Consider the following 23,008-nt stretch of genomic DNA (forward strand, 5'->3'; position numbering starts at 1 on the left):
CCCATCTAACCTTCAGCATTCTTCTGTAGCACCACATTTTGAAAGCTTCTATTCTCTTCTTGTCTAAACTATTTATTGTTCACGTTTCACTTCCATACATGGCTACACTCCATACAAATACTTTCAGAAATTACTTCCTGACATTTAAATCTATACTCGATGTTAACAAACCTTTCTTCTTCAGAAACGCTTTCCTTACCATTGCCAGTCTACATTTTATATCCTCTCTACTTTGACCATCATGTTATTTTGCTCCCCAAATAGCAAAACTCCTTTACTGCTTTAAGTGTCTCATTTCCTAATCTAACTCCCTCAGCATCACCCGACGTAATTCGACTACATTCCATTATCCTCGTTTTGCTTTTGTTGATGTTGATCTTATATCCTCCTTTCAAGACACTGTCCATTCCGTTCAGCTGCTCTTCCAAGTCCTTTGCTGTCTCTGACAGAATTACAATGTCATCGGCGAACCTCAAAGTTTTTATTTCTTCTCCATGGATTTTAATACCTACTCCGAACTATTCTTTTGTTTCCTTTATTGCTTGCTCAATATACAGATTGAATAACCTCGGAGAGAGGCTAGAACCCTGTCTCAATCCCTTCCCCACCACTGCTTCCCTTTCATACCCCTCGACTCGTATGACTGCCATCTGATTTCGGTACAAATTGTAAATAGCCTTTCGCTGCCTGTATTTTACCCCTGCCAAGATCCTAACTACTGCAGGTATTCTGGAATCAGGTGCTACCGTGACCGTTGTGTGTTGCCAATGACTTAAGGTTACCGTATCTCATGCTCTAAGACCGACGCGCCCTTCCACTTGGTATAGCGGCGCCTCACGGCAACAACGACAACGCCGACGACGAAGGAAGACACGATGGAATACCGAACGAGGCTGGTAAATGAGGCCGAGCTGCGGGTTGCCGGCCCCGTGTCTTACCTTGCGCGGGCGCGGGTACACGCCGTTGCCGTTGTCGAGGCGCACGTCCGGCTTGCTGTCGCGCCGCTGACAGCCGCCAGCGACGCGTGGCGACCGCTGCAGCCCGTTGGCCACGGCGCGCCCCAGCACTCTAAGCCCGCGGCTCGCCACCGCCACTCGGTCGCTGGTGTGCGGCATGGCTTCCGACCGCTGAATGGCGGCGCGCGCCGCGCAAGTCGGCCAGCGTCTCGCGGGGCGACACGTCACTGCCTGTGTGACCAATCTCCCTGGTCACGGATCGTAAACCTGCGGGGGTCTTTGACTTTCGCGATAAGCTCGCAACATCTCTCGTCTTTCCCGGCGGCGCTTCATTCAAACACACCTCAAATACTCCTTTTATGCGCGCCTATATTCTGAACGTAACTGTGCAGTAACTCGCACTCACCAGTATTACTACACACACTAGTTTAATGAAACTTCTGTAATGAGTGATGAGGAATGGAGACTAAATCCGCAGGTGAGACGCTACAATGGAAGACTTTGGGGTCAATTCTGGAAGAGCGCTGCTCATCTCCAGAGACAACTATATACAGCTAGCGCAGCGTGCAGAAATCGCTGAAGACGAGGTAAGTTTAGAGAATCAGAATCTTAGATTTAACACATAGCCGGCCGGAGTGGCCGCGCAGCTCTAGGCGCTACAGTCTGGAGCCGAGCGACCGATACGGTCGCAGGTTAGAATACTGCCTCGGGCATGGATGTGTAGGCCGAGCGGTTCTAGGCGCTACAGTCTGAAACCGCGCGACCGCTACGGTCGGAGGTTCGAATGCTGCCTCGGGCATGGATGTGTGTGATGTCCTTAGGTTAGTAAGGTTCAATTAGTTCTAAGTTCTAGGCTACTGATGACCTCAGAAGTTAAGTCGCATAGTGCTCAGAGCCATTTGAACCATTTAACACATAAAGAATGTCTCGAAACTTTCGGGTCAAAACTGTACAGACGATTAGCTTCGGTGAGGTAAAGGATTCTAAACTGAGCATTGTAATATACACTACTGGCCATGAAAATTGCTACACCACGAAGATGATGTGCTACAGACGTGAAATTTAACCGACACGAAGAAGATGCTGTGATATGCAAATGATTAGCTTTTCAGAGCATTCACACAAGGATGGCGCCGGTGGCGACACCTACAACGTGCTGACATGAGGAAAGTTTCCAACCCACTTCTCATACACAAACAGCAGTTGACCGGCGTTGCCTGGTGAAACGTTGCTGTGATGCCTCGTGTAAGGAGGAGAACTGCTTACCATCACGTTTTGCAGCCTATCGCGATTGCGGTTCATCGTATAGCGACATTGCTGCTCGCGTTGGTCGAGACCCAATGACTGTTAGCAGAATATGGAATCGGTGGGTTCGGGAGGGTAATAAGGAACGCCGTGCTGGATCCCAAGGGCCTCGTATCACTAGCAGTCGAGATGACAGGCATCTTATCCGCATGGCTGTATCGGATCGTGCAGCCACGTCTCGATCCCTGAGTCAGCAGATGGGGACGTTTGCAAGACAACAACCATCTGCACGAACAGTTCGACGACTTTGCAGCAGCATGTACTACCAACTCGGAGATCATGGCTGCGGTTACCCTGGCTGCCCTGGCCAGCACATTCTCCAGATCTCTCACCAATTGAAAACGTCTGGTCAATGGTGGCCGAGCAACTGGCTCATCACAATACACCAGTCACTACTTTTAATGAACTGTGGTATCGTGTTGAAGCTGCATGGACAGCTGTACGCAATGCAAGCTCTGTTTGACTCAATGCCCAGGCGTACCAAGGCCGTTATTACGGCCAGAGGTGGTTGTTCTGGGTACTGATTTATCAGGGTCTATGTTCCCAAATTGTGTGAAAATGTAATCACACGTCAGTTTGTCCAATGAATACCCGTTTATCATCTGCATTTCTTCTTGGTGTAGCAATTTTAATGGCCAGTAGTGTATTAAAAAACGGTAGGACATCGATATTTCAGGTGGTTCGAGTCCTGAGTGAGGAATGCGTGTCTACATCTACATCTACATCCATACTTTGCAAGCCACCTGACGGTGTGTGGCGGAGGGTACTTTGAGTACCTCTATCGGTTCTCCCTTCTATTCCAGTCTCGTATGGTTCGTGGAAAGAAAGCTTGTCGGAATGCCTCTGTGTGGGCTCTAATCTCTCTGATTTTATCCTCATAGTCTCTTCCCGAGATATACATAGGAGGGAGCAATAGACTGCTTGACTCATAGGTGAAAATATGTTCTCGAAAAAGCCCGTACCGAGCTACTGAGCGTCTCCCCTGCAAAGTCTTCCACTGGAGTTTATCTATCATCTCCGTAACGCTTTCGCGATTACTAAATGATCTTGTAACGAAGCGCGCTGCTCTCCGTTGGATCTTCTCTGTCTCTTCTATCATCCCTATCTGGTACGGATCCCACAATGGTGAGCAATATTCAAGCAGCCGCCGAACAACTGTACTGTAACCTGCTTCCTTTGTTTTCGGATTGCATTTCCTAAGGATTCTTACAATGAATCTCAGTCTGGCACCATTAAGTTTATATGGTCATTCCATTTTAAATCACTCCTAATGCCTACTCCCAGATAATTTATGGAATTAACTGCTTCCAGTTGCTGGCCTGCTATATTGTAGCTAAATGATAAAGGATCTTTCTTTCTGTGTATTCGCAGCACATTACACTTGTCTACATTGAGATTCAACTGCCATTCCCTTTACCATGCGTCAATTCGTTGCAGATTCTCCTGCATTTCAGTACAATTTTCCATTGTTACAATCTCTCGATATACTACAGCATCATCCGCAAAAAGCCTCAGTGAGCTTCCGATGTTATCTACAAGGCCGTTTATGTACATTGTGTCAGGTGCTTGTTCGAAAGTGGCTCGTGTTTTATGTTGACCTTGTTGCTATCCTAATCTTCATTCTGGAGACTGGTTTGGTACGGCTTTCCACGCTAACCTGTCATATGCAAGTCTCTTCGTCTCTGAGCTACTACAGCAGCCAACATCCATCTGAAACTGATTATTGTAGTCAGAAGTTTTACGCTTCCCCTCTTACTTCTTCTACGAAATCGATGCCTCAAGATACGTCTACCAAATTCTTTTCTCCGCGTTTCGATTCAGTGTTACCTCGTTAGTAATCCGATCTACCCACCTAATCTTCAGCATTCTTCTGTAGCACAAAACATCAAAATTTATGTTCTTTTCTTGTCTGAATGTTTATTGTCCACGTTTCACTTTCGTACGTACAGATACTAATGTTAAAATAGTCTTCTTTTTCGGAAACGCTTTTCATACTGTTTCTGGTCTCCGTTTTACATCATCTCTACTTCGGAAATCATCAGTTATTCTGATGCACAAATAGAACTCTTGTTCTACTAATAGTGTCTCATTTCCTAACTTAATTCCTTCAGCATCACCTGATTTAAATCAACTCCGTCCTATTAGCTACTCCTGTTTTACTTTTGTTGATGTTCATATTATAGCCACTTTTTAAGGCATTGCCCATACCGTTCAACTAACCTTCCATGTCCTTTGACGTCTCTGATACGAAAGCAATGCCATTGGCACACCTCGAAAACTTTAATTCTTCTCACAGATCTTTAATTCTCTTTTAAAATATTACTATTATTACCTTTCCTGCTTTCTCAACGCATAGATTGAACAACATTATAGATAGACTACAATTCTCGTCCCCTACTTAATCACAACCTCCGTTTCACATTCCTCCACACCCCATAACAAACAAACATTTTGAGACATCTGTCTGACGCATCGATGTTGATGGCGCTACCTTTAAGAACAATAAGTAATCGTTCGTGATGTGACCACTGTGGAGTTTGATATTGTTACACAATTCATGACTGGTTGTAACTTGCAGACATACGTTTCATGAAAGGTACAACGAGATTTAGCACCGAAAAAAAACCCGAATAAATGTACCGAGAAAAGTTTCGGAAAAGGCGGAATCATATTAATAAATAGAAAAAGTGGCCGTAGATACAACATTGCGATGAAATGGTTGTTTAAGCACAGAGAGCCTGCCAAAGATTTCGACAAAGACGCAGAGTTTGATGAGATGGTGTTAGATGGAGGACAGTACGACTCGCCAACAAGCACTCTCGTCAAAAGCGCACTTCAAAGAGCGCAGCGTACTCGTGCAACACCAATGATTACTGCCCTAGCATCAGCCACGTGTACAAGCAACGGGACCAAGTCATTCTGAACCCAGAGTTCCGTCCTGTCAGTGTGTCATGTTGTAATGATGTACTGAAACTGGAGGTTGACATTTTTAAGTTGTTGTCATAAGGGGGACGTTATCTACGTCAGAAAAAAAGTAAATATTTACTATCTCAGAGTAATCAGTTTAGGGTCCACTGACACAAAAGTTTTGGCACACCCTGAGTACTCGGTGAGTCGAGAATACTTTTACAAACTCTGTTGACAGATTCCTCACGCCAAAACTAGGATTAGGTCCATTTAAACATATGTCAAAAAATCATCAGATAACTGAGTTATTGACGTTAAAATCTTCTCCAGTGGCTTCGAAGACATGCACTCGTCGGAACATGGGCTGGTGCAAGAATTTCTGAAAGATTTTGTACGTTCCATGACACTTTGATAATGCGTCTCTGCATTAGGAACATCTGCTGCATAAGCTGCTTGTTTTAGGTGGAACCATAGGGCATATGCACTGAAGCGCGACAGAAACTGATATAGGCATGCGTATTCAAACACAGAGATATGTAAACAGACAGAATACGGAGCTGCGGTTGGCAACGCCTATATAAGACAACAAGTGTCTGGCGCAGCTGTTAGATCGGTTACTGCTGCTACAATGGCAGATTATCAAGATTTAAGTGAGTTTGAACGTGGTGTTATAGTCGGCGCTCGAGCCATGGGACACAGCGTCTCCGAGGTAGCAATGGAGTGGGAATTTTCCCGTACGACCATTTCACGACTGTACCGCAAATATAAGGTATCCTTTAAAACATCAAATCCCCGACATCGCTGCGGCTGGAAAAAGCTCGTGCAAGAACGGGACAACGATGACAGAAGAGAATCGTTTAAAGTGACAGAAGGGCAATTCTTCCGCAAATTGCTTCAGATTTCAGTGCTGGGTCATGAACATGTGTCAGCGTGCGAACCGTTCAAAGAAACATAATCGATATGGTCTTTCGGAGAGAAAGGCCCACACATGTACCCTTGATGACTGCACGACACAAACCTTTATGCCTCGACTGGGCCCGTCAACACCGACATTGGACTGTTGATGGCTGGAAACATGTTGTGTGGTCGGAAGAGTCTCGTTTCAAATTGTATCGAGCGGATGGACGTGTACGGATATGGTGGCAAACTCATGAATCCATGGACCCTGCATGTCAGAAGGGGACTGTCAAGCTGGTGGACGCTTTGCAGTGGTGTGGGGCGCGTGCAGTTGATGTGATGTGGGACGCCTGATAGTCTAGATGCGACTCTAACACGTGCTTAAGCATCCTGTCTGACCATCTGCATCTATTCATGTCTATAGTGCATTCCGACTGATTTGGGCAAATACAGCAGGACAATGAGACACCCCACACGTCCAGAATTGCTGCAGAGTGGCTCCAGGAACATTTTTCTGAGTTTAAAAACTTTTGCTGGCAACCAAACTCCTCAGCCATGACCATTATTGAGCATATCTGGGATGCCTTGCAACGTGCTGTTCAGATGAGGTCTCCACCCCCTCGTGCCCTTACAGATTTATGGACAGCGCTGCAGGATTCATGGTGTCAGTTCCCTTCAGCAATACTTCAGCATTAGTCAAATCCATGCCACGTCGTGTTGCGACACTTCTGCGTGCGGCGGCCTTACACGACACTAGGCAAGTGTACCAGTTTCTTTGGCTCATCAGTGTATATAAATGAAGTGAGATTAGCCTACTGAAAATATTTTCAACACCAAACCGGGTTATTCACGTGATTTTGGGACGGCGTTGCTTGTCTACAATTTGCAGTAATAGGGGGTAACTTCAATATTAATCGTATTCGCTTTGGTTTAATATATGTCTGCACGTTTGAGTTTTAGTAACAGAGATGGTGCAGTAATGTCGTTGCTATGAAGGTATGTGAAAGAAGAACTAGCTACTTTTCAGAGGTATGTGCGACAAATGTGTATTTATAAATGTCATACTGATATGAGGCATTTTATATGTTCATATCGAGACACGCTATTGTAAAATCTTGTATCGTAGAGATAATTTCTGCGATTTTATGTCAATGTATTTACGAGACAAGTGCTAGATAAATTTGCAAGTGTATTAAACTGCCAGTCAGTATATACATATTGGTGCTACGTTCCTATGCAAATAAAATTTATACATGACAATATGATTAATTTCCTATAATGTATGCACGTTCTCAGACGCTTGTGTGTACCTAAGTATTTCTACACGAGACAGTTTCCTATGCGGTGTCATTGTAAAGTAATCAATTAGAACAGATTCGACAATAATAATCAATGCAATAGATAACGAAAAAAATGGTTGACTATCATTTTTTATTACTCCGAAATTCGGGCATTGATCTTGTATTTTTTTTATTTTTTTGCGTGTAGTGTGCTGTTTTACTTTTCTGATGAGATGGTGAAAATGTTATAGATATTTTGCTTTTCTATAAAAAGCAGAAGGGTAAATAAAGAAAAATTGAAAATAATAATGGACAAGCAGGTGGTGCAAATCGGTTACAGTATTCACTGTAATAATTTCATAGTTCTACAGTGTCATGTGTTTTTGCAACGGAATTAATTAGAACAGAGATTCGAAAATACGAGTAAGTGCAATGGAAAGCATAAGAAAGTATTGCTAACTGTCAATTCTTATCCTGTTACGGAAAAAATGGCTCTGAGCACTATGGGACTTAACTTCTGAGGTCATCAGTCCCCTAAAACTTAGAACTACTTAAACCTAACTAACCTAAAAACATCACACACATCAATGCCCGAGGCAGGTTCCGAACCTGCGACCGTAACGGTCGCGCGCTTCCAAACTGAAGCGCCTAGAACTCTTACGTAAAGTGGAAGATAAAGTGGAATCTGAGATATGATATTGTGGCGAAAAAGCACAATGCTATTGCTCTTCACTTCTTTAGGCCAACTTTAGTTCCTGGTATCAGATTGTTAAGCTTTCCTTAAAACACGTATACGGCATTTCTGAAGATGGTATATCTGTAGCAGCGATAGATGACACTCAAAATACACTAAGCCCTATACGGACTAAAATGCACCGTCCCAAAATCACGTGACTTGAGGGCAGGAGATGTTGCCGACAGAGCTCCCGTTCTGCGCATCCGAATGCTCACCCCATAGATATTTATACTCTATGGGGGGCAACAAAAGATAATAGCGCAATGGAAAAAAAATGGTTCAAATGGTTCGGAGCACTATGCGACTTAACTTCTGAGGTCATCAGTCGCCTAGAACTTAGAACTAATTAAACCTAACTAACCTAAGGACATCACACACATCCATGCCCGAGGCAGGATTCGAACCTGCGACCGCAGCGGTCGCTCGGCTCCAGACTGTAGCGCCCCGAACCGCAAGGCCACTCCGGCCGGCGAATAGCGCAATGGATTGATGTGGTAGGACATTGAAGGCTGAGGGGAACTGGTTGCTCCCAACCTATCTGTCATGGTAGGTACCACCCATTGCATGTAAACGTGATAGAACACCATCATGTGCAGATCACCAGCTTCATTTTCTGTTTTAGGGTTCGTCTTGCAGAGTGGAAGGGTGTTATATTAAAAGATCTTGTAAACAGAACATGTTAGGTGCTAGAGAAAACCATATGACCCTACCACACATTCCAGTGTCCTAACCATTGGTCCATCTCACTCGGTGCCGTTGGTGTGTATCCTGTGTTGTACCATGCTGATTTTCATCTGCCCACAAGTGTTTTGGGGCTGGGTGCGTCTGAATATGTCCTATCAGTCTGTGACTTTAAAAAGTTTGTCAAACATTCTCTTATTAATAATTCAGAAGTAAAATCTTTGTTAAATGTGGAGCGCGAGTAGTCTGATCCCAAAGTTCATAAAGTATTTCTCATACAAATTCTGTTCGAAAGGCCTCGGAAGGCCCAACGATACCGACCGACCGCCATGTCATCTTCAGCCGATTGGTGTCACGGATACTGATATGGAGGGGCATGTGGTCAGCACACCATTCTCTCCGCACAAAATACACGTTATGAAAAGAGTAATGCATTATTACACGAAACCAAGCAGGGCCTAAAAGAGCATAAAACAGAACATTATACATTTGGCCGATGGCTCTAATAAACGAACATTTGGTCCAAACACTAGGAACAAACAGCTGCCACATAATCATAATTTCGCAAAGCTAGCACGAGATGGAAATAAACGAATCAGAGAGAAATTTTTGTCGTATTATTTCCTGCTTTGCAGAATATTAGTCACCGCTTTGCGTTCAACTAGTAGTGATGTAAGGAACATCTTACAACCTCGTGGTCTACTGTTTTCGAGAGGGAGATTTCCTGAAACACGGGTAGATACGTGATATGTATATTTCATCGGTTGAAAACAATTTCAACAAGATTTTCCAGACTGTGTTGCTCTTCTCCGCTTCTGGTACTCTCTCTTTGCGACAAGCTTTTTTTTAAATACCCAAGCGGATTGCTCACACGTTGTTTGGACTTAAAAGAGCAGCTACGAGTGAAACACACAAAACAGCGCGTGAGTCATGGCTGTGGAGTTGCAAGATGCCGGCACGTGCTCACATCCTGTCTCGTTAACGTTTCGCTGCTACCGACATAGTCACTGTCTGTGTCTGTTGGGTGGCCTGCATTTCTAGCCGATAGATCTCCGATCCTCTCAAACGAGTCTACGTCAGCCGTTGGTATATCTTACGTTCTCGGTAATGACTTAGGTTCACTTGAGCGTCCTTTGCTCGCAAAGTGCTTTCAGGGGGTCGTCTGTGGGGAAGAGTTAATTAGTTACCTAGGTAGTTACCTTGTTCCGGCGGTCATAATAGAGTTGTGACCTGTCAGTACGATGTGTAACGAGTGACTATTACGGTTAAGGCAGGGCCTCCCAACCTTTTTCAGCTGGCGGACCCCTTCAGTCGAAAATCCATGGCGGACCCCTAGTCAGTCAAGAGCACAGTAACTTTAAATTTCAGAGCAAAACCCATGGGAACGGAAAGCTTCTTAATGTAAGTACCATGTTCCCTATGACCCTCCTTCGCCTGCCCCCCCTCCCCCCCCCCTCTCCTCCGAAGGATCAATAGTCTTTGGTTAAGAGATGAATGAAGATAACCTGAAACTAATGATCCAATTTGAATTCCCACTGTATCCAGACACTTACTAGTGGATTTACTCACTTTGTTCAACACACTATATCCTGAGTAATATTACTTGGTAATTGACATTTCACACGTTGGAGCTGCCCCCCCTCCCCCCCCCCCCCCTCTCCTCCGAAGGATCAATAGTCTTTGGTTAAGAGATGAATGAAGATAACCTGAAACTAATGATCCAATTTGAATTCCCACTGTATCCAGACACTTACTAGTGGATTTACTCACTTTGTTCAACACACTATATCCTGAGTAATATTACTTGGTAACTGACATTTCACACGTTGGAGCTGCCTTTCTCCAAGAGCAATCAACGTCACGTCCAAACTGTTCGCTGTTTACAAACTACCGCCTGTGGTCTATTCACTTTCACTGTTTGGCAACTGTTGTGTAAGGAACACGCATATTTCGTAACAGTCGTGTGTGTGTGTGTGTGTGTGTGTGTGTGTGTGTGTGGTTTTTCGTGAGATCCGAAGAAAAATGTTCGTCATCAGTCGCTAGTTTCACACACTATTGACCTAAGTTTAACTTCCCTCCCCCCCCACACACACCACACACACACACATGCCCGAGGGAGGACTCGAACCTCCGACAGCGGGAGCCGCACCAATGTTTTGGTTTGTGTTGCCGGCTGTCAAATATTCTTGCCAAAGATTCGAATGTTACTGCCAACTTTCGAGTGCTATACACATGTTTTTCAAAGAAAAAAAGTAGTGACGAATTTGATTTTCACATTTTTATTCAATAATTTTACTCATTATTTTACACGATTTGGTGAAAGGTGGCCGCGGACCCCCTAGAAAGAGCCGGCGGGCCCCTAAGGGGTCCAAAGATCACACGTTGGGAAGCCCTGGGTTAGAGTATACTTTGTCATTGAAAAATATGTAAATATGCTCACCGTTAACATGTTTGTCATAAGCTATGTTTTTTCCCACGCACCACATTTATACAGGGTGGCGAAAATAGGGCCCCCATGTCTTATAAGTATAATACAGACTATCACTCGTTTATTGGTTGGTTGGTCGTTGGTTAATTTGTTTGTTTGGGAGAGGAGACCAAATGGCGAGGTCATCGGTCTCATCGGTTTAGGGAACGATGGGGAAGGAAGTCGGCCGTGCCCTCTCAAAGGAACTATCCAGGCATTTGCCTGAAGTGATTTAGCGAAATCACGGAAAACCTAAATCAGGATGGCCGGACGCGGGTTTGAATCGTCGTCCTCCCAAATACGAGTCCACCTCGCTGGGCCGTATATTGTGAATTACTGAGCAGTAAATTTTTATTATAAAAAAGTATGTACTTCACATTCAGTAAGTCAATAGTCCACGGGAAGAGCTGAAAACACTCATCATGAACTTCGATACAAACTCAGCATACCTCGATAAGTTTCTGGAAAAAATTGCCAGTTCATTTGGTATGACTTCGGCGATCGCATTGCTAATGTAGGTTTTCACCTCATCAATTGTACGCCGGTTGGTAGAGTAGACTTTACCCTTTAAATTACCCCAAAAATAAAAATCACAGGCAAAAAGATGGGGCGACCTGGGAGGCCAAAACCTGCGGAAACTCGTTCTTTTCCGATAGCTTCGTGGACGTACGACATTGAAAACCGTGAAGTATGCGCCCCAGCACCATCTTACTGTGGAAACGCATACTCTCCTTCCTCTGTTAGCTGTGCAATGAATGGCTGCAACAATTCTTTACATACACTTAAGAGTTGTCGGTGTTGTTAAAGAAAATAGGGCCTATAATCTGTTGGGCTGAAACTGCACATCGAAAGCCTGCATTCAGATCATACAGAGGCACCTCAAAGCGTTATATGGGATTGAGTTTTCAGAGTTAACGTAGCCGCTAATGTGAAACTAGGCTTAGTCTGAGATGAAGTAAAGATTTGGATCCATATAGCAATCAGCGTCGTGTGTTATTAACCATTCGCAATGGTGTCGTCGTTTGGCGTAATCCGTAGGTTTTAATGTTAGTATGACTCTTGTTTTATACGTTCGTATACGTAACAGCTACAACGATATCTGGCATTGCGTTCGTTTGATGTTCAGTTGGGAGGACAGACGTCTAGCTGATTTTCATGGACTTCCTACCACAGTCGCGTGAACACGTTCAATATTTTCCGGCGAATAAATTTTCTTTACACTGTTACGTTTGCCGTTAGCGACTGAACCTGTCGCTCTAAATTTAATGATCAGTTTCTGCACAACACTGTTTGCTGGATCAGCTCTCTCTCGATATTTTATCGTGAACCTTTCATTTAACATTTCAAACGATTTACATAAGAAAAATTTCAACGATAAACACTTTGTTCGACTGAAAAAGGCGTTCTGTAGGACTTTATGCACAACAAGCTTCAAAGTGACTACTAACAACGCAGCACTGATCACTAAATCGCTGCTCAACTTCACGTTACATCACGGGAAACCCGCTCCAGCGCTGCCCTAGCGTTAAGAAAGCGGCACTTTACCTCGGAGGATGTCTCCCGCAGTCGGAGACGAAACGTCAGGGGAGAGTTTTATACATCGACCACAGCCTATCAACCCGGAAGTTTTAAGGGAAAACACACATATAGTTTCAAAAATCACGTTCGGTATAACGCGAGCCTCCTTTAAAAAAGAAGTAATGGATGCCTGAGGCTCAACATTTACGTATAAACAGCGAAAATGGAAAAGAGGAATAAATAATCTTTCTTCCTTTGATTATTAGCAGAAAGGGAGTGTCCAATGAGGAAAAGTTTTGAAAACTAGATGGATATAATCTGGGCAATTTGCTCAGCTTGAGTTAAGCTGCCTCAAAATGTATACACAGTTCGTAACATTGACTTGTTGTCTTAAACCTTTAACATAAGTCTGTACTTGTTAATAACAAGATTATGACTGCATTTTAAATTGTTAAATTCAGTCAATAAATATATGAAGTACTTAGCACCTGTCTTTCTCTCTGTCTCTGTCTACACACACACACACACACACACACACACACACACACACACACACACACACAAGGCATGTTATTATACATTCAGAACTACTTCTACGGTGTAAGAGTTGTCACGTAATTACGATCTCAGTTTGTGTTTGAAGTTGATGTCTTATAGCGATCCCGGCAATATTTCGCAATTGCTTAACACGTATGGAAAGTAAATATGTACAGTAATCTAGGATACCCCTGGGAATTGTGTCGATACGCAAATTTCGTCTTCTCGTTGCAACTTTGTCCACTTTGATCTGAGAATCAAAATAAATCGTACACAATATGAACGAATAAGACCCCATTGTTTTCGTCTTTTGCTTGTAATTTTTTTCGTACACAGTACAATTACAAAACTTCTGAATGTACAACATTTTCTGTTCTTTTGTATCCTGGTGGTAAGAGTATGAACTGATTTTGTGAGCTACCAGTCCGTGAAAGGGCAACATACGGGGTACTCAAAAAGTCTCACCGCAGTGCCGTATGATTGTTCGCCGTGGGTGCCGTATGATTGTCCGCATGCCTGGGTTTTTCAACGAAACGTGCGACTGCTACGTTCGCAGGTTCGAATCCTGCCTCGGGCATGGATGTGTGTGATGTCCTAAGGTTAGTTAGGTTTAAGTAGTTCTAAGTTCTAGGGGACTGATGACCACAGCAGTTGAGTCCCATAGCGCTCAGAGCCATTTTTTTCAGCGAAACAATAAACGCACAACGATACAGCAGTGGTATTCCGTACCCATTTATCGGAGAACTTGTGTTTTTGTAACGCTGACTTGTTGTCTTAAACCTTTAACATAAGACTGTACTTGTTAACAACAAGATTATAGTTGAAATGGCTCTAAGCATTATGGGACTTAACATCTGTGGTCATCAGTCCCCTAGAACTTAGAACTACTTAAAAGTAACTAACCGAAGGACATCACACACATTCACGCCCGAGGCAGGATTCGAACCTGCGACCGTAGCGGTCACGCGGTTCCAGACTGAAGCGCCTAGAACCGCACGGCCACACTGGCCGGCAACAAGAATATTAATGCATTTTAAATTGTTAAGTTCAGTCAATAAATATATGAAGTACTCAGTACCAACGGTTATTTTCAAGATGGTGCAACCGCGCATATAGCTCGCGTTTCAATGTCACTGCTTGCTGATGTTTTTGGTGATCGCATAATTTCACAGGGACTTTGGCCTCCACGATCGCCTCACCTAACACCACCTGACTTTTTCTTCTGGGGTGCAGCGAAAGCAGCTGTATATAAAAATCGTCCAAATTCCGTCGATGAATTGAAAACTGCAATATCCACTTTCACTGCTTCTGTTACAGAAGAAATGTTACAGCTTGCGTTTGGAAACATGGTTAGACGAATTGAATTGTGTATTCAACAACAGGGGGGACACTTTCAACATTCAATGCGAAAATTTGTAAGTAAAAATGAGTATTCAATGAATTAATAGCTTGTATTTCACTGAGTTTCATTTCGGTATATTCACTGCGGCATACGGCACGCGTGGCTAACAGTCATACGGCAAAATGGAGAGACTTTTAGAACACCCGGTACAATGGATCTTGCGAAAAGCGCTTTGATTGGAAATCAATTGAAAAAGTATTTTAATGTCTGAACTTGAGCCTTGTTTATTCTTATTGCAAACGAAACCTTGATTGGGAAATGGAGTCGCTTAAAGTGAATGATCTGGAGCCTTCCTTATTGTTACTTCAAACGAAACCTTGATTTGCTTAAAATGAATGGTATAATTGGTATACAGGGTATGCGAGAGAGGTTTCCAGCTGCTGAATCTTCTATAACATTATTTCGCACAATTTTAATCTGCGAACGGATAGCATTAGAAAGTCTCGGACGATTCATATTGCATAATAGTATTGTAATCGTAAGGCAATTAAGCATATGTACAAATTTCATAATGTACAGATTTTCGATCAAAACCGATTGCGAGGAAGAAAACATAACCAAATGCTGTATGTACAATTTTTGATATGGAGAAACAGTATACACAAGTGTGCAAAACTTAAGGATGATAGTAACTTTCGCATGGTACGTCACTGGGCAAGTAACATAGCTCGAAAAAACTTGTACCGCACATAGAAAGAACAGCTACAGTATTGTACATGAGGTACATGAAAGAAATATCCAATGAGGCGAACAAAGATGACACTTAAATTCAAAGAAATAATTACACTGAAGTCGCAGCAATTCATAATGGTCCTCTGCACATTACAAACGGCGACACATACACTACTGGCCATTAAAATTGCTACATCACGAAGATGACGTGCTACAAACGCGAAATTTAAACGACAGGAAGAAGATGCTGTGATATGCAAATTACTAGCATTTCAAAGCACTCACACAAGGTTGGCGCCGGTGGCGACACCTACAACGTGCTGACATGAGGAAAGTTTCCAACCGACTTCTCATACACAAACAGCAGTTGACAGGCGTTGCCCCTAGTGAAGCGTTGTTGTGATGCCTCGTGTAAGGAGGAGAAATACGTACCACCCCGTTTCCGACTTTGATAAAGGTCGGGTTGTAGCCTATCGCGACATTGCTACTCGCGTTGGTCGAGACCCAAGGACTGTTAGCAGAATATCGAATCGGTGGGTTCAGGAGGGTAATACGGAACGCCGTGCTGGATCCCAACGGCCTCTTATGACTAGCAGTCGATATGACAGGCATCTTATCCGCGCGGCTGTAACGGATCGTGCAGCCACGTTTCGATCCCTGAGTCAACAGATGGGGACGTTTGCAAGACAACAACCGTCTGCACGAACAGTTCGACGACGTTTGCAGCAGCATGGACTGTTAGCCCGGAGACCATGGCTGCGGTTACCCTTGACTCTGCATCACCTGCGATGGTGTACTCAACGACGAACCTGGCCGCACGAATGGCAAAACGTCATTTTTTCGGATGAATCCAGGTTCCGTTTACAGCATCATGTGGGTCGCATCCGTGTTTAGCGACATCGCGGTGAACGCACATTGGAAGCGTATATTCGTCATCGCCATACTAACGTATCACCCGACGTGATGGTATGGGGTGCCATTGGTTACACGTCTCGGTCACCTCTTGTTCACATTCACAGCACTTTGAACAGTGGACGTTACATTTCAGATGTGTTACGACTCGTGGCTCTACCCTTCATTCGATCCCTGCGAAACCCTACATTTCAGCAGGATAATGCACGACGGCATGTTGCAGGTCCTGTACGGGCCTTTCTGGATACAGAAAATGTTCGACTGCTGCCCTGGCCAGCACATTCTTCAGATCTCTCACCAATTGAAAACGTGTGGTCAATGGTGGCTGAGCAACTGGTTCGTCACAATACGCCAGTCACTATTCTTGATGAACTGTGGTATCGTGTTGAAGCCGTATGGGCAGCTGTGCCTGTACACGCCATCCAAACTCTGTTTGACTCAATGCCCAGGCGTATCAAGGCCGTTATTACGGCCAGAGGTGGTTGTTCTGGGTACTGAGTTCTCAGGGTCTATGCATCCAAATTGCGTGAAAATGTAATCACATGTCAGTTCTAGTATAATATATTTGTCCAATGAATACCCGTTTATCATCTGGATTTCTTCTTGGTGTAGCAATTTTAATGGCCAGTAGTGTATAATGGTCCTCTGCGCGTTACATACGGCGGCACATAGTTATTAATAGGCCGTATGTTCACCAAGGACGACAGTGCTTGCTCTGCAACGTCCTACTATGCTGGCTACAAGGTTGGTAAGGAGTTCTTGTGGTAGGGTGTGCCGTTCCTCTACCTACGCGGTCGCCAATTTCTGAATGGACGTTGGCTGACGTGGACGGGTCTCCTCAATGCGATCGCACATTGTCATCCATAAAAATGAAGTCAGGGTCAAATGCACCCGAGGAAAGGCGTACATGGGGAAGAAGTAGAAAGTCACGATAATGGTGACCTGCGAGTGTATCGTGTCCGGGCAAGTAGAGGTCAGTACGCCCATGCAGCATTATGCCTACCCCTACCACAATAGCTGGACCACCAGAACGATAAAGTTCGACAGTTTTACTGGATGCATTAAGTGCGCTATTAGATTCATTGCACCTTTTGGCGAGATACATCTCAGTAAATTAGGTTACCACGCCTATTTTCATTCTCTGCTTTCGTATGGCATAATATTCTGGGGTAACTCATAATTCAATAAAAGAGTGCTCATTGCACAAAACCGTGTAATCAGAATAATTACTGGAGCTCATCCAGGATTATTCTGCAAACACTTATTTAAAGAGCCAGGGATCTTCACTGTAGCCTCACCGTATGTATATCCACTTATGAAATTTGTTATTAACAATCCGAACGAATTCAAAAGTAATAGCAGTGTACATGGCTACAACACTAGGAGAAGAAATTATCTTAACTACTCAAGGTTAAATCTAACTTTGGCTCTGAAACGGATAATTATGCTGTCACAATAGCCTTTGGTCACTTACCTAATAGCATCAAAAGTCTGACAAATAGCCATAGAGCATTTAAAAGGAAATTAAAAGAATTTCTGAATGGCAACTCCTTCTACTCGTTAGATGAATTTTTGGATATAGTAAGTGGGTAATTCCCTCCCCCCCACCCACCCACCCACCCACCAAAAAAATAAAAAATAAATAAATAAATAAAAATTAAAAATATTTAGTGTCATGTGATATTTTATGTTATGCAATATCTTGTACAGACACCCTTTATTAACCTGACACGTTCCACATCATTACGAAGTGTCGTATTCATGATCTATGGAACAAGTACTAATCTAATCTAATCTGTTCCCAACTCTCACCATATGAAGGTACATACAGCATTGTCGAGCGTGATCGCATTGGTGGTTTAGGTGTTATGGTGCGGGGAGGAATCATGTTGTAAGACCGTACTGACCACCAAATCTTTAAACAGGGTACGCTTATTAGTCAACGTCATTGTGGCACTGTACTCTTTCCTAAAATGAATTGTCGTGTGGCTAGGGCCTCCCGTCGGGTAGACCGGTCGCCTGGTGCAGGTATTTTTAGTTGTCGCCACTTCGGCGACTTGCGTGTCGATGGGATGAAATGATGATGAGGACAACACAACACCCAGTCCCTGAGCGGAGAAATTCAGCGACCCAACCAGGAATCGATCCCGGGCGCCTTTGCATGACATTCCGTCGTGATGACCACTCAGCTCTCGGGGCGGACTACTCCTTCCTGATGTGCATCTTTCCAAGGAGGCCTTCGATTCTGACTTCTTTTTTATGGATGAAAATGTATGACCGCACCGAAGAGCGCAGGTAGAGGAGTTCTTGGAACGAGAGGGTATTCGCCGAATGGACTGATCTGCTCTTTCTTCCCCCTTAAATCCCATCGAGCAAATGCAGGATTTGTTGAAGTATTGCAACACTTCCACATGTACCAACTACCATGTAGCAGTCCTCAAATGATTCAAATGGCTCTGAGCACTATGGGACTTAATATCTGAGGCCATCAGTCCCCTAGAACTTAGAACTACCTAAACCTAGCTTACCTAAGGACATCACACACATCCATACCCGATGCAGGACTCTAACCTGCGGTCGTAGCAGTTGCGCGGTTCCGGATTTAAGCGCATAGAACCGCTCGGCCACTGCGGCCAGCACCAGTCGTCAACCTAGTGGAAGAACTTGACGACCCTACCACTAGAACTCCTTCCCAATCTTGTGGCCGACATGAGAGCACGGTTGCAGTTAGTGCTCTGCTGCCCGCGGTGATCACACACCCTATAATGAACCATCTCCCGCCTTTCGCAGTGTCGAGAGGACCATCACGAATGGTTGTGACTGAAGTGTAATTATTGTTTGTTTAATAAAACTGTCATTTCTGTTAGTCTCATTGCTTATTTCTTTCAGTTACGTTCTGTACTATACTGTAGCAGTTCCTACTACCTTATGTGGTCAGAAGTATCCGGACACCTGGCTGAAAGTGACTTACACGTTAGTGGCGCCCTCCATCGCTAATGCTGGAATTCATTATGTGTTGGCCCACCCTTAGCCTTGATAACAGCTACCACTCTCGCAGGCATACGTTTCAATCAGGTGCTGGAATGTTTCTTGTGGAATGGCAGCCCACTATTCACAGAGTGTTACACTGAGGAGAGATATCGATGTCGGCCGGTGAGGCCTGGCACAAAGTCGGCGTTCCAAAACATTCAAAAGCTGTTCTATAGGATTCAAGCCAGGACTCTGTGTAGGCCACAGGGATGTTATTGTCGTGCAACCACTCCGCCACAGGCCGTGAATTATGAATAGGTGCTCCATCGTGTTGAAAGATGCAATCGCCATCTCCTCATTGCTCTTCAACAGTGGGCAGCAAGATAGTGCTTGAAACATCAATGTAGACCTGTGCTGTGATAGTGCCACGCAAAACAGCAAGGGCTGCAAGCCGCCTCCATGAAAAACACGACCACACCATTACACTACCGCATCCGAACTTAACTGTTGACACTCCACACGCTGGCAAATGGTCTTCACTCGGCATTCGCCATAGCCACGAATGCCACATTGTGCACCGTGATTCGTCACTCGACACGACGTTTTTCCACTGTTCAATCGTCCACTGTTAACGTTTCTTACACCAAGCGAGGCGTCGTTTGGCATTTACCGGCTTGATGTGTGGCTTATGAGCAGCCGTTCCACCATGAACTACAGACCACACGAGCCGTGTACCTCCTTCCTGGTGGAATGACTGGAACTAATCGGCTGTCGGGCCTCCTCCGCCTAATAGGCGGTGCTCATGCTTGGTTGGCCGGCCGCGGTGGTCTCGCGGTTCTAGGCGCATAGTCCGGAACCGTGCGATTGCTACGGTCGCAGGTTCGAATCCTGCCTCGGGCATGGATGTGTGTGATGTCCTTAGGTTAGTTAGGTTTAAGTAGTTCTAAGTTCTAGGGGACTAATGACCACAGCAGTTGAGTCCCATAGTGCTCAGAGCCATTTGAACCATTTGAACCATGCTTGGTTGCTTACATGTTTGGGCGGGTTTAGTGACGTCTCTGAACAATCAAAGGTACTATGTCTGTGCTACATTATCCACAGCCAACGCCTATCTTCTGGAGTTCTGGGAACTGGAGTGATGCAAAACTTCATTTTGATGTGTGTAGATAAACGTCAAAGTTCAAATACCACCATGTTTGCTGCAGCTAAAAACTAAACAAAACCGGTCAATTGCGAGTAGCGCTTGTACTCTGAGAGTTCCATGCAAACTTAATTATGTCTATAGATAAAAACAACAATTGCGTGTTGCTTAATGGTCTTTTGGAAGTCTTTCGCTTGGACGCCACTTCGGCGACATGTGTGCCACTAATCTACCCTACTTTTCGAAATGGGAATGGGAAGACAGTAAATTTTAGTCTTCGAAATTAATTTCACCTTGATACTTATACCCGTTTCTGAGGAAAATGGGTCGTAACAGACGGACAGACTGGCAGTTGTAAAAGAAATGCGAAAAAATATTTTTTTGTGATATAATAAAAAATTAAAAATTTTTGCATTTTTTTCTTTTACATGTAATTTGCAACCTGGCTTCTTGTTGGATTTCATGATTGTAGCTCAAGGGGCATTATGTACATGTTTTTTGAACGAGGTTGCCAGTGTCAAATTATGACGGACAGGCGGACAACAAAGCTATCGTGTAAAGACTCCGTTCTTACCCATTGGAGTACGTTACCTTAAAATAAACCGTGCACGAATCTCTGCGTTTGCGTTTATGAGATAAGAAACTAACTTCAATGTAGAAGTTAAAAACACACAGACCAGGATAGGATTTAGTTTAGTATCTTTTGTTAGTGCCAGTCAGCCTACACTACTGGCCATTGAAATTGCTACACCAAGAAGAAATGCAGATGGTACACGGGTATTCATTGGACAAATATATTATACTAGAACTGACATGTGATTACATTTTCACGCAATTTGGATGTATAGATCCTGAGAAATCAGTACCCAGAACAACCACCTCTGGCCGTAATAACGGCCTTGATACGCCTGGGCAGTGAGTCAAACAGAGTTTGGATGGTGTGTACAGGTACAGGTGCCCATGCAGCTTCAACACGATACCACAGTACATCAAGAATAGTGACTGGCGTATTGTGACGAGCCAGTTGCTCGGCCACCATTGACCAGACGTTTTCAATTCGTGAGAGACGACCTGCAACATGCGGTCGTGCATTATCCTGCTGAAATGTAGGGTTTCGCAAGAATCGAATGAAGGATAGGGTCACGGGTAGTAACACATCTAAAATGTAACGTCCACTGTTCACAGTGCGTCAATACGAACAAGAGATGACCGAGACGTGTAACCAACGGCATCCTGTACCATCACGCTGGGTGATACGCCAGTATGGCGACGACGAATACACGCTTCCAATGTGCGTTCACCGCGATGTCGACAAACACGGATGCGACCATCATGATACTGTAAACAAAACCTGGATTCATCCGAAAAAACTACGTTTTGCCATTCGTGTACCCAGGTTCGTCGTTGAGTGCACCATCGCAGGCGCTCCTGTCTGTGATGCAGCGTCAAGGGTAACCGCAGCCATGGTCTCCGAGCTGACAGTCTATGCTGCTGAAAACGTCGTCGAACTGTTCGTGCAGATGGTTATTGTTTTGCAGGCGCCCCCATTTGTTGTCTCAGGATTCGAGACGTGGCTGCACGATACGTTACAGCCATGCGGATAAGATGCATGTCATCTCGACTGCTAGTGATACGATGCCTCCTGAACCCACCGATTCCATATTCTGCTAACAGTCATTGGATCTCGACCAACGCGAGCAGCAATGTCGCGACACGATGAACCGCAATCGCGATAGGCTACAATGCGACCTTTATCAAAGTCGGAAACGTGATGGTACGCATTTCTCCTCCTTACACGTGGCATCACAACAACGTTTCACCAGGCAACGCCGGTCAAATACTGTTTGAGTATGAGAAATCGGTTCGAAACTTTCCTCATGTCAGCACGTTGTAGGTGTCGCCACCGGCGCCATCCTTGTGTGAATGCTCTGAATAGCTAATCATTTGCATGTCGGAGCATCATCTTCCTGTCGTTTAAATTTCGCGTCTGTAGCACGTCATCTTCGTGGTGTAGCAATTTTAATGGGCAGTAGTGTATTTGTGAAACGAAACGTGACGAACTTAAGGGAAATTCATATCGAGGGTGCGGTGCGTACTGATGATGGCGAATACAAAATACATTGAGAAGCAGAAGTGCTCTTCTACAGTCTTCAGAAAGTGGCTGGAAGGAAACGGCCTGCGTATCGCCTGGACGTCACACGCTGACAACCGACAGCGTGGTTGACGGCGTCTCGTAGGACCGGTTTGTTCGGTGCAGAGGCTACGCAGCAGCAACAGCGAGCACAGACTGCCACCTAGCTTACCTTGTCGCCCTTGTCGGTGTAGGTCGTCTGAAACAGATAAAAACTAAGGGTCAGCATCACGGAGAACTCTCGTCTAAAAACTTTCATCATTAATGGTTCAGATGGCTCTATGCACTATGCGACTTAACATCTGAGGTCATCAGCCCCCTAGACTTAGAACTATTTAAACCTAACTAACCTAAGGACATCACACACATCCGTGCCCGAGGTAGGATTTGAACCTGCGATCGAAGCTGTCGCGCGGTTCCGAACTGAAGCGCCTAGAACCGCTCGGCCATACCGGCCGGCTACTTTCATCATTAGTCGTAGCCTATTGTTAGCGAC

The 23,008-nt window shown here is 44.5% G+C and overlaps 1 protein-coding gene across 3 annotated transcripts in view; it reads right to left on the reverse strand.

Annotated features, from left to right (window-relative positions):
• LOC126336714 (4-hydroxyphenylpyruvate dioxygenase) overlaps positions 1–23,008 on the reverse strand; it is a 116,664-nt gene that overhangs the window by 65,562 nt on the left and 28,094 nt on the right. For 2 of the 3 annotated variants that reach the window (XM_050000708.1, XM_050000698.1), the window contains exon 2: positions 22,685–22,711. In XM_050000708.1, the coding sequence (XP_049856665.1) occupies positions 22,685–22,711 (27 nt within the window). Of the gene's footprint in view, positions 1–938; positions 1,184–22,684; positions 22,712–23,008 lie in introns of those variants that run through there. The other variant, XM_050000690.1, reaches the window with a different exon arrangement.

The sequence above is a fragment of the Schistocerca gregaria genome, chromosome 1 (genome assembly GCF_023897955.1).
Source record: "Schistocerca gregaria isolate iqSchGreg1 chromosome 1, iqSchGreg1.2, whole genome shotgun sequence".
In the NCBI taxonomy this organism is placed as follows: Eukaryota; Metazoa; Arthropoda; class Insecta; order Orthoptera; family Acrididae; genus Schistocerca; species Schistocerca gregaria.